The 16,159-nt window shown below is 36.6% G+C and overlaps 2 protein-coding genes across 3 annotated transcripts in view; both read right to left on the bottom strand.

Annotated features, from left to right (window-relative positions):
- On the bottom strand, positions 1-2,928 carry LOC131907739 (uncharacterized). Its single transcript, XM_059258844.1, has 3 exons — positions 1,618-2,928; positions 707-803; positions 1-101 (listed from the first exon to the last, which is right to left on the bottom strand). Exons 1-3 carry the CDS (start codon positions 2,032-2,034, stop codon positions 1-3), a joined length of 615 nt encoding a protein of 204 aa, XP_059114827.1. The 5' UTR covers positions 2,035-2,928.
- A 1,112-nt stretch (positions 2,929-4,040) lies between these two features.
- Positions 4,041-16,159, bottom strand: part of LOC131908106 (uncharacterized) — a 29,504-nt gene continuing 17,385 nt past the window's right edge. For both annotated transcript variants that reach the window (XM_059259172.1, XM_059259173.1), the window contains exons 11-15: positions 14,329-14,425; positions 8,789-8,820; positions 8,625-8,697; positions 5,028-5,098; positions 4,041-4,243 (exon numbers count right to left, since the gene is read on the bottom strand). In XM_059259172.1, the coding sequence (XP_059115155.1) occupies positions 4,115-4,243; positions 5,028-5,098; positions 8,625-8,697; positions 8,789-8,820; positions 14,329-14,425 (402 nt within the window). In that variant the 3' untranslated portion in view covers positions 4,041-4,114. The remainder of the gene's footprint in view (positions 4,244-5,027; positions 5,099-8,624; positions 8,698-8,788; positions 8,821-14,328; positions 14,426-16,159) is intronic.

The raw sequence follows: 16,159 nt of genomic DNA, 5'->3' as shown, positions 1-16,159 counted from the left end.
TTAAATCCTTCGATTTAAATTATTACGTACCAAGGACTGAACACTTTCACGGCTATCACACTTTCTTTCATCTTCTGTTGATGTCTCTTCTTTGCACGGACCTGTTGACAAATGTAGATATTTAAGTAAAATGAATTATTACTAAATGGCAGATAATATGAATGTATTTTATTGAAATAGAAATAATTAAAGCTAGTTATAAGCACCACCTTTTTATTTTTATAAAGTATAGGTTCAATTATACTTAATGTTTAGTTGAAGATTTAATTTTGTACAAGATATTTTTATTTGCCATTAGTTTTCAAAAGTATTCGATTGGAATGACACCCCACTAGAATTGAAATAGTTAAAATAATATGAGTTATATGGAGATAATGTGGAATAACTTCATGAATAGGTAGAAAAACAATGCTATTTGGTTATGGTGTGATAGTATTTATTTCTATTTCTTTTCAAAATCCTTTAAAATTTTATTTTTATTTCATATATGTGAACTGTAAGATTTTATTTTTATTTATGTCTGCATGTATGTGTCTGTCTGAGAGTATTCCATGTTTGTATGGGTGCCTATTGAGGCCAGTCATGAATGCAATGTCAATCCTACTGTGTATTACTACAAGTAATCGTTATTGTCCACTAACATGTATTGGTTCTCGTGATTTGCTTAAGATTACTTCAATGGGTATTTATAAAATATAGATCTTACCTTTCATTAGCATGGTCGGCTTAGTTTGTCTTCTTTGATCTGTAGTCACAGTTAAAGTAATCACATCCTGTTTCTGTGGAATGTGCTCAGAGGCAATCTGTTAAAATTAATATAAAATAAGTTGTAAGAAATATCCTTACAAGTTCTAAGACTATTTGAGTTCTTCATTTCAACAACACTAGCCTTGTTCTTAAGGGAAGCACTGGATCCCATTCCATTTAAAGAGAACCTCATGAACATTATCAAAATAAAATCTTATGTTTGCCTTCATATGATTAGTTATTAAAAACAACAAATATAAAAAGTCAGAAGAAGCCAGGTGGTGGTGGTGCATGCTACCACCCAGTGCTTGAGAGGCAGAGCCAGGAGGATCTCTGAGTTTGAGGGCAGCCTGGTCTACAGAGTGAGACCCAGGACAGGCACCAAAACTACACAGAAAAACCCTGTCTCAAAAAAACAAAACAAACAAACAAACAAACAAAAAAAAAACCAAAAAAAAACACAAAAAACAAAAAAAGAAACCAAAAAACCTCAGAATAAACATTTTTATAGAACAGTGATTGCCAACACATGCCAACTAATAAAGAAACATTGAAGATTATTTGTTTTGATAATTTAAAAATAAAAACATTACACACACAAAACACTAATAAATAGTCACAATTAAGTACTTAAATAAAAATATTTTATCTCTGTATGATTCTGAGGATATTCTTAGAGTCCTCACATATTTAAAACTAAATAGCATCTTCTTTCTGGTACCAAATATCTTTCTGAAAGTTACCTGAACTTCAGTATGAATAAAGTTCATAGTATCATAAAGAATTCAAATCAAAACAGACTTTCCTGAGTATGTTTAACAAAACAAAATAGGATAAAATGAGAACCTTCAAGTAAAATATTTAACATACCAATGACTGAGCTTTTTCAAGGCCATCATGCTTTCTCTGTTCCTCTCTTGACGTCCCTTCTTTCCCCGGTTCTGCTGATAAATGGATGCATTTAAGTAAAAGTAACTGAAATACAGTGATGAGTTGACCATGTTCCAGTGGAAAAATCACACACTCAAGAATGACTGGGCAACATAAACTGGCCTTGATAGGTTTAAAAAGCATACAAAATGGGTGAGTGAGGAAGGGAATGGACATGGGAAGAGTAGGGCAAAGAGGATGAATATGATCAAAACACTGCTTCTCAGAGAAAGAATATAATAGGTCCCTAGAGACTAAAATGTTAAAGTTGCACGTGGTTATGCATACATAGACAAAGTGTGTGTTGGAAGAAGGAAGAGTAGCAGCATACACACAGTTATCAGAGGATGAGTTCATTCATGACAGAAGTTAAAAATGAGATTCTGCCTTGAAATTAAAGACTGCTTCCAGAAATATTCAGGACTGAAAACTGTCAATTTCACATTAGCATAAATTGAATTGTTTCTAAGTGAATAAATGTGTAACATGTGGGACCCAGAAAGGCTAGTCTCCAACCATGACTCACAAAGCTCTATGAAATGAGTTGAGGAATAAAATAAGTAATGTGTTCAACTTCACCAAATGTGAAGCTTAGTCTCTTGCGTCACATCTTTCTGTGGAGTTGTAACATGATTAGATAATTTATCTCAAACTTCCCCTTCTTGGGTGTAAGGAGCTCCAGATGAAGGGTGAGGAGGGCTGGGGATAAAAAGCACATTGGTAAAGCATGGGCATTGTGTGTGCATGCAATGTTGAAACAAATAGACTAGATGATTGGCCATCAGCTGAGCACATTATATTGATTGCTTACATCTTCCCAATAGAGTACTCACATCTAAGAATTATAGATTTAGAATATACAACCATTTAATAACAAACAGAACTGGCATGTAAAGTCTAAAAACATTATTTTTGCTCTTCATTTCATTGTAGCTTTTCTTCCCCCTTGTGGTAGTTTGAATGTAATTGTCCCCCATAAACTCATAGGGAGTGGAACTATTAGGAAGTATGGCTTTGTTGGAGCAAGTGTGTCACTGTGGGCGTGGGCTCTGAGGCCTTATATATGCTCAAGCCATGCCCAGTGTTCCAGACCACTTCCTGTTGCCCTCAGGTCAAATGTAGGACTCTCAGCTCCCTCTCCCAGCATCATGTCTGCCTGTATGCTGCTATGATATTGCTCCATGATGATAATGCACTAAAGCTCTGAAAACGTAAGCCACTCCATTAAATATTTTTCCTTTATAAGAATTGCCATGGGGCGGTGTTGGCGCACGCCTTTAATTCCAGCACTCGGGAGGCAGAGCCAGGCGGATCTCTGTGAGTTCAAGGCCAGCCTGGGCTACCAAGTGAGTCCCAGGAAAGGTGCAAAACTACACAGAGAAACCCTGTCTCAAAAAACCAAAAAGAAAAAAAAAAAAAGAATTGCCATTGTCATGGTGTCTCTTCACAGCAATAGGAACTCTAACTAAGATATCCCTAGAAAAAAACCTGTATCCAAATCAATAGTTATTCCTTTGGTTCTGTTGTGCTTCAAGATATCCAATGGATTTTTTATATAGATCTCTGGTAATTACCCTTTATAGTATATGATTGGTTGACAAGAACCCTCTTGACCACCAAAAGACAAATACAGAAACCAGGAGCTGGTAAATCATAATGAGAATTCTATCATGATCCTCTTCATATGCTAATCAAATTTGAGTCTCTATGGTCAATGCTATCCCAATTTAACTTTCTTTGAATCTAGTATTTCTCCTTAAACCTAATGTTCTTGATTTTATTTATTCTATTTCCCCTTTTCAAATCTAGTTTTCTTCATCATATTCAAAACATTAAGGGGCAGGAAAAATATCTAAGTGGGTGTTTTATTTGTCCATGGTTTACTTGACTACTTGCCCTGTGGCTTTCTCTTTCCCAGTTTCCTTATTTTGACCTATGTGATACTCTCCTGAGAAATAATCCCTGTTAGACATTAATTACTGTGCATATACAATTGATCACTTGTGTTTCTACATATCACAAGAAAATCAAACACTGGTCAACAGGATGAGATATTACAATTCTTAATATCTTCCCTGAAGGAAAGAAGAAAAGACAGTTATCTTTTCTGAATCTTATAGTACCCTATCTTCATTTTCTAAAGAATTTTATTATTTTAATAGAATCAAATATACACTTATTCCCTGTTTTCTTTTTCTTTTTTGGTACTTGATGATTTTCTCATCCTTCATTCCCCTGTGTCCCCTATACTCTGTGAGGTTTTACTCCTCTTCCAATACCATGACCTTGTAATTTATTGAGCAATTGGACTGCTTCAGTGGTACATTCCATTTCACATTTGCAGATATTATTCTTATGGCCACTTAATCTACTCTATGACAGATATACACAAATATCTTTATCCACTGGTATTGTTTTGATTTACGTAACTATTCCTTCAAAGGGCTACACATAAAATAAAGATTTTACCATTTATTTCTAGACTAGTATAGTCTTCTATTCTTTGGTCCACAGTTTCACCTAAGTGTCCCTTGTCCTCTTTTGTTGAAGGAGTTGCAGAGACAATCTGAAAAATTAATATTAAAATTGAGTGGGATATCCTTCTCTATTCTAGGAAGATCAGAGTTCCACATTGCAAAGCAGTGAGATGGCCAAATAAGAGGAACCCACATTTTCAGTAGAAAGCTTTAGGCATGCGCCCTAATAGCATTCTTACTTTTTTCTTCATATGACCATTGACAGTGTAAGTCAACATGAAGCTACCATGGATATGAGTAGTTGTCAAAAATATGTCAAAAAGATACACTTAAGATTATTTATTACTAGTATAAAAATGAAAATATACATTGTACACACACAGCACACAAATAATACCCCATTATGCCAAAATTCATTTGTAGTTTGTCAAATTAAAATCACCACATCATATATGTTAAACTCTCATCTACAGCCAAAGGACTCACAATTTAATGCAGTGTTAACAGGCCATTTCATTAAACACGTAGAAAGACTCATAGAAGTCTAGTATCACTGTCACAAAAATTGGTAAAAATGTATTTCTCACTTTGTATGCTGATAGTAAGACACAAACAATACCTTACTGCTGTCATAGAAATGCTAATTAAAATATATAGTGTGATATTAAATCACCAAATGAAAAATAATTATTATCCATACAGTTGATACACAAGAGTATTAACCAATTATAAAGGTAAAGATATTTTCAAAATTAAATAATTGTGACCAATTATTTTATAAGAAAATTGCACATATAATTTTATTGTCTTATGATTTCTAGTTAGACAATAAAACAGTATTAGATGAACATCTTCCATTGAAATTTTCCATACCAAAGACGGAACTTTTTCCTTCTTAGCGCTCCTCCTAGGCTCTTTTGTAGATGCCATTTCTTTGTTTGTAGCTGATGAGAAACAAAGATATTTAACCAATTTTAACTGTAATGCAATGAATCATACTGACAAAGTATTACATAGAGATACAGGGAAAGGTTTAGACACAGTTAAATTAAAAATTTAAGATTTATTTTCCTAAAAAACACTTTCAAGTACTCTAAATCTTTAGTTGAAGCTTTAGCATTTCATGAGCTACTTGAGATCACATAAGACTTAAACATATCCCTCGGGACAGACAGGAGAATGTACCAGGTTCAGGGAATGGAAGAATTTCGTGTATTCACCTAAAAATTAATACACTTAACACAGAAGAAGAAACACTCAAGTACAAATTTTTAAAACACCACTGAAATAAATATAATAACTAACAAGTTATGTTTCTATTCATTCCTAGTACTCTCTTCATGGTAGCTGATTCAGTTACTTTAGTTTCCCGATGCCTAATTCTGTTATCTATCTTAAGAAAGCTAGAAATGAATAAAACTTCCTATTTTTCCCTCTAAGACCATAAGAAGTTACATCAAAATACAATCTACCTTTGTTGGAGCTGTTCAAGGAATACTGTCTCATCCTTAAAAATTTGCTAAAATTTGGCCCTGAATCCATACAACCCTGAGCTTTTCTCTCTGGAAATAGTTTGAGTAAGTGTTTTGGTCTCATTGAGTCAAATGTGTTTCTTTATATTGTTTATCTCATCCTGATTTAAGTCAGGTAGGGCATATGTGTTTAGGAATGTATACTTTGCTTCTAGATTTCTAATATTTTTTTTAAATAATTTAACTTTATTTTATGTGTGGGTGTCAGATCCCCTGGAATTACAGGCAGTTGTGAGCTGCCATGTGGGTGCTGGGAATCAAACCTGGGTCCTCTGGAAGAGCAGCTCTTAACCACTGAGCCTTCTCTACAGCCCCATTTCTAATATTTTTAATTCTAAATTTACAGTGATTCTTTGAAACTTTTCTGCAAAAATCTACCTTTTCTTCTCTAATTCTGTGAACTTCTGTTTTCCTTTTCTTTGTGTGGTTTGACTTGGGAATTTGTGTTCCTGTTTAGATTTCCTAAAAACCAACTCTTTGATTGAGTCTGTGTGTTTTTTTCTTTAGTTTCTATTTCATTACTCTATGCTCCACTCTTTATTGTTTCTCGCAATCAATGCAGTTAGATATGGCTTGCTTGTTCTTGTTTTTCTGGTACCTTAAGGCAGATCAGTAGGCCATTTAATTGATATCTCTAAGTTTTTAATGTAAGCTTATAGAGCTATAAACTTTCCTCTTCAAGCTGCCTTAGCCATATCCCAGGGGTTCTAACAAATTGTGCTCTACTTTCTGTTCAACTCTAGGAATGTTTTAATTTCCTCTCTGATTTCTTTAATGGCCCTATTCATTCCAAAATGCATTCTTGAGTCTCCAAATGCTCACTCATTTTCTGTGGTTTCTCTTTCTATTAATTTCTAGTTTTATCTCACTATTATCTGATACAATATGAGGAATCACATTAGTTATTTGTGTTTGTTACAACTTGCCTCATGGACTACATTGTGATGAATTTTAGAGAAGGCTCTTTTGGCTGCTGAAGAGAATACACATTATGTATCTGTTGGATGCAAAGTTCCATAGACATCTATTAAATTCATTAGATTCATGGTAGAGTGTAGCTCTCCGCTTTCTTTGTTGAACTTTCGTTTGAAAAACCTGTCTAGCTTTCATGATTTTTAGTTTTGTTTTATAAATAAACATTTATAAAATAAATAAAAATATAAAATGAACATAATATAAATGTTTCTTTATAAAATAAATGTTTTATTTGCTGAAAAATTAAAAAAACATCACTGAAGTGTTCACATTCACAGTGTACAATCTCATAACTACTGTTAATTTCGACCATCATCTCTAAACATAAATATATCTAAAAAATATTTTGTTCTCTTTCCTGGCATCCTTATTTTCCTTGTGAAGACTCGTCAACTAGGGGAAGTCTCCATCATTGACTGTGTTTTTCTAGCAGTATAGCCATCTCTATTTGGATTCCTTTATCAGTACCCCTTTTGAATATTAATGTTTTAACTAATTATTTCACAGTGTAGCTAATGGATTAGACACAGAGGCTCTCAAACTATCTTTGTATTACAAATAGTCAAATTTCACCTGGAATTATTTATTAAAATCCACCTACATGCTAGAGACCAGGTTTATATCCAGCCAGTAAGAAGATTTCCATCAAGTAAGTCTGGATTGAAACATAACAGTGAGGTCGGGTGTATAGAAGGGTGGAAAAATCGAAAAACAAGGAAGAGATCAGACACAGATGGAGAGACAGGTCGTTTTAAAATATGTCAATTAGAGAGGAGAGTCGATACCAGTTTGAGATTACAAAAACCATAAGACAGATGGACAATTAAAGTCTAAGAGTTAGGCCAAATTCAAGTTGCTAAAGCATTATAAATAACTTATAAGTACTTAGAGATCAATAGTTTAAAGTGCCTGGTGACCACACTGTAATCTACGTGATGTGGTGGAAGAGAAATGTTAGCAGAATGTACAGATATGTCACAGGGTAAAATTGTGACAATAGCTGAAAATCAGATGGGACAGGCTTGAATTGAGAGAACGTTTCCAGAAGTATTCAGCAATCACTGGCAGTGTAAAATGAAATGTTACTAAGTGTACCAGTATATAAACCTGGAACCGTGAAAGACTACACACTGCTAATCATTTGAAAAAGCATGTGAAATTAGGTAACAGGTGCACTTACACAATGTGCTAAACCTCACCAAGTGTGCTCAGTTCCCTGTCTCACGGGTTCTGTCCTACATAACATGCTTAGGTCATTTGTTTGAAATGTCACCCTTCTCCAGTGGAAGGAGCTATTGGAGAATTCCAAGGCAGTCTGAGGATTTAACAATCATTCATTAAACACAGACATTGCACATTCTTGTTCATAATGCTGAAACTAAAAATATAGCTTAGAGAAAAGAGCAGAGAAAAGAAAAGTACGCATCTCAGGAACTATGGGCATGCTCAACGGTATCCACTTCCCCAATGACTATTTACAAACTTTGGGAAAGACTCACTCTTTAATAACCAGCCAGTGTGAATCCCTAAGAGGTACAGAGATTCCCAAGTGTGAACTGTAGGGTGCAGAGACACACATGTTGAACTCACTAAGACAAAGGTTAAATTTTATGTACTTTTTTCTCAGTAGTGTGTTAACCGTGTCTTTTGAATAATTTTTTCCAGAGAGGGCATGTGAGTTATTAGTGTCAAAGTCTTGTCTGAGATTTGAGGGACCAAAGAATGAGGAATGAGCACATGGTAAATGTTTTTCATATCTTAAACATATCTTAAACTTCTTTTCTCGGTGATTGTTGATACATTTTTTTAAATAATTTTGCCAGCAAGAGCATGTAAGTTATTAATTTCAAAGTCTTGTTTGAGAATTGAGTGACCAAAGAATGAGGAATGAGCACATGGTAAATGTTTCACATATCTTAAACATCTTAAACTTCTATTTTTGTTGCTTGTCGACACAAATTACCTGGCTGACATGTTCTTCCAGTCATCTTTTCTATTGCTGGGTTTAGATGTGAATATTCCATTTCAATAATGGCCTGTAAGGTTATTGACAAGAAATGTAATGATCAATCTTTATTCCATGGATCCCGAAGTTAATCATAGTAGCAACAATCTAAAAAATGTTACCTTGAACTGAGTAGGGGATTCCTTTTGAAATACTAAAAAAAGAAAGAAAAAGAAAAAAAAAGGTATATGATTAGTTACATAGAAAGAACAAAGTAAACCAGGATTTCACAAATATCTACTAGGGAATGGAGTTCCAGTGGTTAACCTGGGAAAGTATAAACCACTTAGATTTGGTCATCAGGTGTGTATGCTTGGCATCTTCAGTGTTCTCAGGTTAGAGAAATAACAGAAATAACGAGTTAAAAAAACAACTCAGGGCAAGGGCTTTTGTTCTTTATCTTCTGTTTTTTGTTTTTCTTTTTGTTTTTCTTTTCTTTTTTCCAGAGCTGAGGACCGAACCCAGGACCTTGCGCTTGCTAGGCAAGCGCTCTACCACTGAGCTAAATCCCCACCCCCTGTCTTTTGTTTTTCAAGACAGGGTTTGTGTAACCATCCTGGCTGTCCTAGAACTGTCTCTGTAGACCAGGCTGGCCTTGAACTCACAGAGATCCACCTGCCTCTGCCTCCCAAGCGCTGGGATCAAAGGTGTGCACCACGACTGCCCAGCTCAGGGCAAAGTCTTAACTAAACTTTTAGGCATGGTTTTCAGAAGCAGATGACGAGTCTATCAAACAAAATGTGGTGAGCAAAGGCACCAAGACCATTCAGATGTGCTGAGTGGTGCAGAGAAACATGCCCCTGAACACAAGACAAAATCAGAAGCCCGTGAGTTTACTGCTTCTGTGCAAGCTGATGGAAACAGTCTGAAGACATATATTTACTCAAACACTCCAGGGAGTCCATCTTATTATACACCAAATGTTTTCATGGTATTGTCTTTGTTCTGCAGTTTAATGAGCACAAAGATGTGATGGGAATGGCATTACAGGAAATATACAGTGCTCTGTCACCAAGGATGACTATTGAACTGGAATGCCACATATACAGTGAGAGCACACTCTGAAATATTCAGTTTCCAAATTATCATGGGCAATTGTTATGTTGCCATTCATCACGTTATTACAAAATAAATACTGTAATTTTTTTCTAACATAACATACGGCTTTCACATAACATTTTAATCCGTGTTGGCATTTTCCTGAGTAGTTGTCCAAATTCAGATATATTAAAACACATTGTTTTCATAAAAATGCTAACAGTTCCTGAAAACACAACATTATAATGACATAAATTTGATGCTGATAATTATGGAGATGAATGAGGCCAAGTTGGTTATCCCAATTCTAGTACAGCCTTCTGCTTCCCAAAGTCTAAGAAGCTGAAATGACCAACTGGTTTGAATGTAAGTAAAATATTCAAGTTTCTTCAACATGAATTCAAAATGAATACTAGCTAACTATATACTGCTTCCTATGACTCACTTTAAATAATCACTAGATCTACAGTCTCCATTCTTTTCATTTGATAGTATTTTATTAATATGTTGAACACAACATTCCTCTCTATCTGGGACTAGTATCTAAGTATATACAAGTAGAAGTGTGGACCTGTTCTATATGCAGAGTATTTGTATCTTGAATCAAATAGGAAACCACTTTAAAAAATTCAGCCCCTTGAAACATTCTTGGTCCCTCAAAACATGGTCAGAAGCCAATATCTTCCCTTCATTTGGTTCTGAAATATCACAAATTGTCATCAAATTGATCTAGTGTAGATGGTTTGATATGACTTCTCACAGTACTGTTGGTTGAGCAGAAACATATTTCACTCAAAAAACAAATATAGAATCCTAGAACTGCTGATCTAAAGTCTGGATTCTGTCATTGTCCCCAAAGGGAGATTCATCAAAGTGAGAATCTGTCATTACTCTATTCCCTTCCAAGCATGCCCCATCTCTCAGGTTCACAGCCCCAAAACACCAGAAGAAATCATTTGAATTGCACATTATGTACATGATAACTCCACAACTCACCAACTCATCTTTGCTTATCTTCATTGTAGTTGTCTTATTTTGGTTGATACAACTTTATCTTCAGAAGTGGCTCATTTTGCAACATTAATTTCTATTTGTGTATGATTTAACACCTATATATCTATTCAGGTTACATAAACCAAACATAGGCCTGCATGATGAAATAGCACAATGCTTAGTGCCTACCCAAAAGTGAGAAAGAGAAGAGGAATGGACATACTTGTTTGCAAAGTCATTAAAAACAAAAAACAAAACGGAGTCTCATTATTGGGCCATGGCTGGCCTGGAACTCATGTAGCTCTGGTACATCATGAACTCAGAGAGATTTCTGCCTTCTGAGTACTGGGATTAAAGACATACACCAGTACGCCACAGTGTTTATATTTTCTTTAAATGGTTAAACATTAGATTTTTTTTTTCTTTTCCGGACAGTGCTTTGCCTGTGTTTCTAAAGACTTTTTTTTTTGCAGTCTCTAGTATATTATACTTTACATTAGTTACTATTTTACTGCTGTGACAAAAATCCCTGAGAGGAAACAACTTAATGAAGAAAGGCTTTCTTCTGAATTAGTTTGAAGGCATACATTCTATCATGCTTCAGACGGATTGGAGAAGGAGCAAGACATTGACTGGCTACCTTGGGTCCTCAGGCAAGAAGTAGAGCATGAAGAGGAAGCATGGCTGGGACATCATGGTTGCCCTGCTAATGAGCATCCTACTAGTGGGCTGACAGCTTTCCCAAACAGCCCTACTAGAGTGAACAGTTCACAGAAGCCTACGGAGCACATTTCATCTTCAAACCAAAATATTACGCTCTAGCCTGCACTGGAAGTATCAAGGTGCAAAACACATTCATTCTAACTCCCGACCTCCTCAGTGTCCTTATCAGTCCCAGTACTGCTCACAAGCCCAAAGTCTCTTCTGAGACTCAATGCAATCACTAAAGTGAGCCACTGTACAATCAAAAACACAACTGGCATATTTGCAACACATAAATGACACACAGTGGGGGGTAGAGCATCCCAAGGAATACTCATTAAAGTACAGATGAAATTCAGAAGAAAAAAAAGCATTAAATCCTGTGGCTCTGTGTTGGACATGTAGGGCTCAGCATAGATTCATCTGGGCTCCTCAGGACTTAGATAAGATCTGGTGCCTGCAAGACACACTGGTCCCTCTCTTCGGCTGGTTTAACTTCATGCACTCAGTTTTCCTCAGCAAATGTCTCATGGTGCTGGCATCTCCAACATTCTGGAGTCTCAGCTGAAACTTAGGTTTCACTTTCTTAGTTTCACACAGTGGCTACTCATGGTCACCTTGCATGGACTCCTTGCTTTTCACAAAGGACTCATCCTCTGTGGATTTATGGAACCATGGTGAAAAACTCTGTTGCTTCCTCTCCCCATTTTTCATGTTTCATAACTGCAAAGTTAGTACTATGTAAACTAGAAAATTCTGCAGCAATGTTCTCCTGCCAACTCTGGTTAGAACTTGGTCCCCTTGTACCACAGTTGGAGCAGCCTCTTTGTCCTGTCCCTGGAGAGACACCTTCAAGGAATTAAAAACCTGTAGCATCCTGAGTTATGGCTCTCTTTCACAATAATTTGTATTTTCACAAATCGGAGCTTTGATAGATTGGCCTTAGGGCACCAAGCTTATTGGCATTATAAATGGCAGGTTTTGTGGATGAGATCTACCTGAGTGGACTGGGTGTGTGTGTGGGGGTGGCAGAGGGTGAGGAGTGGGGGATGAGAACATAGGGAAATGGGAGGGTCAAGCTGGAACAGGAACAGAGTGGGGGGAGGAAGCAGGGAGGAAGATACCATGATAGATGAGAACATCATGGGAATAGGAAGAGGCAGGGTGCTGGGGAGACTCTCAGGAATCCACAAGGTTGACCCCACCTTGGTCTGCTGGCATTGGTCCAGAGGGTGCCTGGACTGGTCTACTCTGGTGACCAGCCTAGCAAATAACCTAGCTGTCATCATAGAGCCTTTGTCCAGTGACTGATGGAGGCAGATATAGCGATCCATGGCCAGGCACCAGGCTGAGCTCCAGGAATCCAATTGATGAGAGAGAGGAGAGATACTGCAGGTAAGGGATGTCAAGATCATGATGGGAGGATATGCAGAGATGACCGGCCACACCAGTGGAAGCCCATGAACTGTGGACTGGTGGCTGTGGAGCCCCCTATGCAGACTAGGCCCTCTGGATACAAAAGATGGTTGTTTGGCTGGAACTGTTTGGGGGCACCCAGGCAGAGGGATCGGGATCTGTCCCTGGTCTATAGGCAGGCTTCTGGAATCCGGTGCCTGTGGTGTGAAACCTTGCACAGCCTTGGTGCAGTGGGAAGGGGCTTGGACCTGCCTAGGCTCAGTGTGCTGGGCTCTGATGACTCCCCATGGGAGACCTTGATTTAGGGGATGTGAGGATGCGGGATGGCTTGGGAAAGAGGGCTGGGGGGAGTGGAGGAGGGAGGAGGGGGTGGTCTGTGGATAGTATGTGGAGTGAATAGAAAATTTTTTAATAAAGAAAAATGAAAAAAAAATGGCAAGTTTCTCTAACAATTATAGGGCTGAATTTGGCATATGACTTGGCTGGAACATTAACCTTGTTGGAATGCTTTTTCTCAACAAAATTCACATTTAAATGCCTTCCTTTCCAATTTGCTGATCTTTTCCACCATTGATTTTGATAAGATTGGTAATAATGATATCATAAGATGAACGTTATCTTGATTTACAATGTCACCTGCCAAACACACTAGTTAATCCATTACTGTCAAGTTCAGAATCATTGGTGTTCCCAGGACATGGGCAGAAATCAGTCTGATCCTTTGCCAGAATATAACCTGAATGGCCAGTCCCCAGATCTCTATAGAAATCATTTGAAATATCATGAGCTGGGGCATACAGGATCTATATTTCTCTAGGCCTTATCATCATCCAATATTCAACCATAAAGTCAGGAGCATTGCTAGGTCAAAGTTTTAAGGTTTTCTACATTCCTCCTGCAAACCAATTCCAAATGCCAAATAACTGCATGAAAATATTGATGACAACAAGGGCCCCCACTTCTCTGTACCAGTTTTGTGTATGAGTTAATTTTCTCATTGCTGTAATAAAAACTATCTGATAAAGAGCAACTACAGGGGAAGAAACATTTATTCTGATTTGCAGTTTAAGGGGGTATATTCCATCTTGACAAGGAAGCATGACTGTTCAAGTTGCATTCAAGACAGTGTCTTTGCCCAAGGCCGATCAGATCATACACGTATGCTTATGTAGGATATTACACACTCAAACCACAACACACTATTTCCCTGGTGTCCAACTTTCCCTGTATTCGATAACATACTGACCATTCACTTCTGTGTCTTCTCTGCACCTCACTATGCCTATTACTCTGCAGATATTACACTACTGAATGGTTTATTTAACAATTCAGCCACTTCAGGGGCATACTCAATGGGTTAGGAAACTGATTTAGAGATCACTCTTACTAGCCTACTTTGCCTTTAAGTTACAATATGAGAAATAGGTTAGTAGTTTTATCTACTAAAATATACCTGTCCAACTGCTTTAAATAGACACTCTATCAAAGGCGACTGTTAAACTTTAGCTCCTACCGTCTCTTTCAGCATTTGTCACTTTTTCCTTTCTTTGCTGCTCACTTGCAGCTAAATGACCCACATTGTCCCTCTGTGGAAGAGATTCAGAAATAGCCTGGAAAAATAATTTTGAAAATGAGTTGCACAAAATCTTCTATTGCTTCTAAGAGATCAGAATTTCCCATTTTAAAATTAATGAGGCTAGATGTTAAAGGAAGAAGTTATTGGATTCTCTGTCACTTGAATAGAGAGCTTACTATTGATTACCTAAATCGGTTCTATGTTTGACTTCCACACGTCCAAACTAAAACTTGGTCTAGGAGCATCAAACTTGCAAGACCAGCAGGAAAGTTTTTTATGGAATAGTAGATATCCAGAATATGTTAACAAGGAAAGAAATTAAGAAGTTATCCTTAAAACATATGATAGTTTATGTTAATACTTAAAATAAAAACCAGTGCAAACATACAAATAAGGCCTTCAGCCATGAAAATAAATGCAATGTACATTTGTAACTTTTTCCAAATTGAAATCACTGCAACACATATAGGAAACCCCAGTCTTTAATGAAGACACTCACAAGTAAATACAGAGGGGAGCATTCCAGTACCAAGTATGAAGACTCCTTAGAGTCTAGCATTACTGCCACAAAAGAAAACAGATAAAAAGGGGCATATTTCACTTCCTAGGCTAGTGGCAAACTAGCATCCCCATCTTAGTCTTAGAATAAAAACAATATTGAAAGTTAAAACATAGCATAATGTCATGAAATCTCTATGGAAAGCCTTTGAAGTAAATCTATTATTCCCCTACTTTTAGAGGAAGGAACTGGTGTCAATGAAGATGAAATGGAATGGGGATGTCAACATGTCTGTTTCACAACATATACTCTTTTAAACCATATTTAGCATCTTTGTTGTGTTCAGTGATATTAGCTAAACACTTTACTGAAACCAATAAGCTCTTTGTGTTGAGAACCACATGTAGGTACTTGCTTAGTAACTCATTTACTAACGGTAATGGTAAGTAAACAGAATATATTAAAGAAAATAAATGGAAATTGGTGACAAGGAACATGGTTTTAAAAGTCACATTTTACATTGCGTTCTTTAGAGGAAAAAAGGGATATTTTTCAAAGTTACAGATTTATACAAATTCTTATTTGAAAATTGTTGTAGGGGAATATTAAGCACTTAGAATAATTTTGTTGACATATTGCTTTGAAGAAAGAGGGGGATGTGTGTCAAGAGAAGGCTTTGAAGTTTAATTGGCTCTCATATTTTCTATATAGACAACATCTGTCTAATAACTTATTTCATGTACATGAACTTTTTAATGACCTTCGTTATAACAATTGTCATGATAAGAAGACATAATTGAGGGGCTGGAGAAATAGCTCAACACTGAAAGCTCTTGTAGAAGACTCAAGTTTGATTCCCAGCACCAGTATGGTGGCTCACACAACTTCTGTAACTCCAGTTCCAGATGGAATGTGATGCCCTCTCCTGACTTCTGTGGGCACTGCATGGATGTGGTGACTTACACACAGGAAAAACACACATGCACATAAAAATAAAATCTTGTTAAAAAGTAGGATATTTGAATAAAGTCATAGGGAATAAGAAAATTGTATATTGGATGGTGATTATACAATCCCCTGCAAATATTAGAAATGATATGCAACTGATTCCCAACTTGGAGAATACTCCAGAATGTATAATGGGTCTTAGTGACAGGCTCAGGGATCATTGTAGAAAGGAGGATGGAAGGACTGTAAGATCTACAGTGATGGATAATTACAAGTAAGTAGTGTTTTCTGGACAAATGAGGGCACTCACACATATAAATT

Source organism: Peromyscus eremicus, chromosome 4, assembly GCF_949786415.1.
Source record: "Peromyscus eremicus chromosome 4, PerEre_H2_v1, whole genome shotgun sequence".
Lineage (NCBI taxonomy): Eukaryota > Metazoa > Chordata > Mammalia > Rodentia > Cricetidae > Peromyscus > Peromyscus eremicus.
Note: the sequence above shows the minus strand (reverse complement) of the source record. Positions and strands in the feature narration are given on the sequence as shown.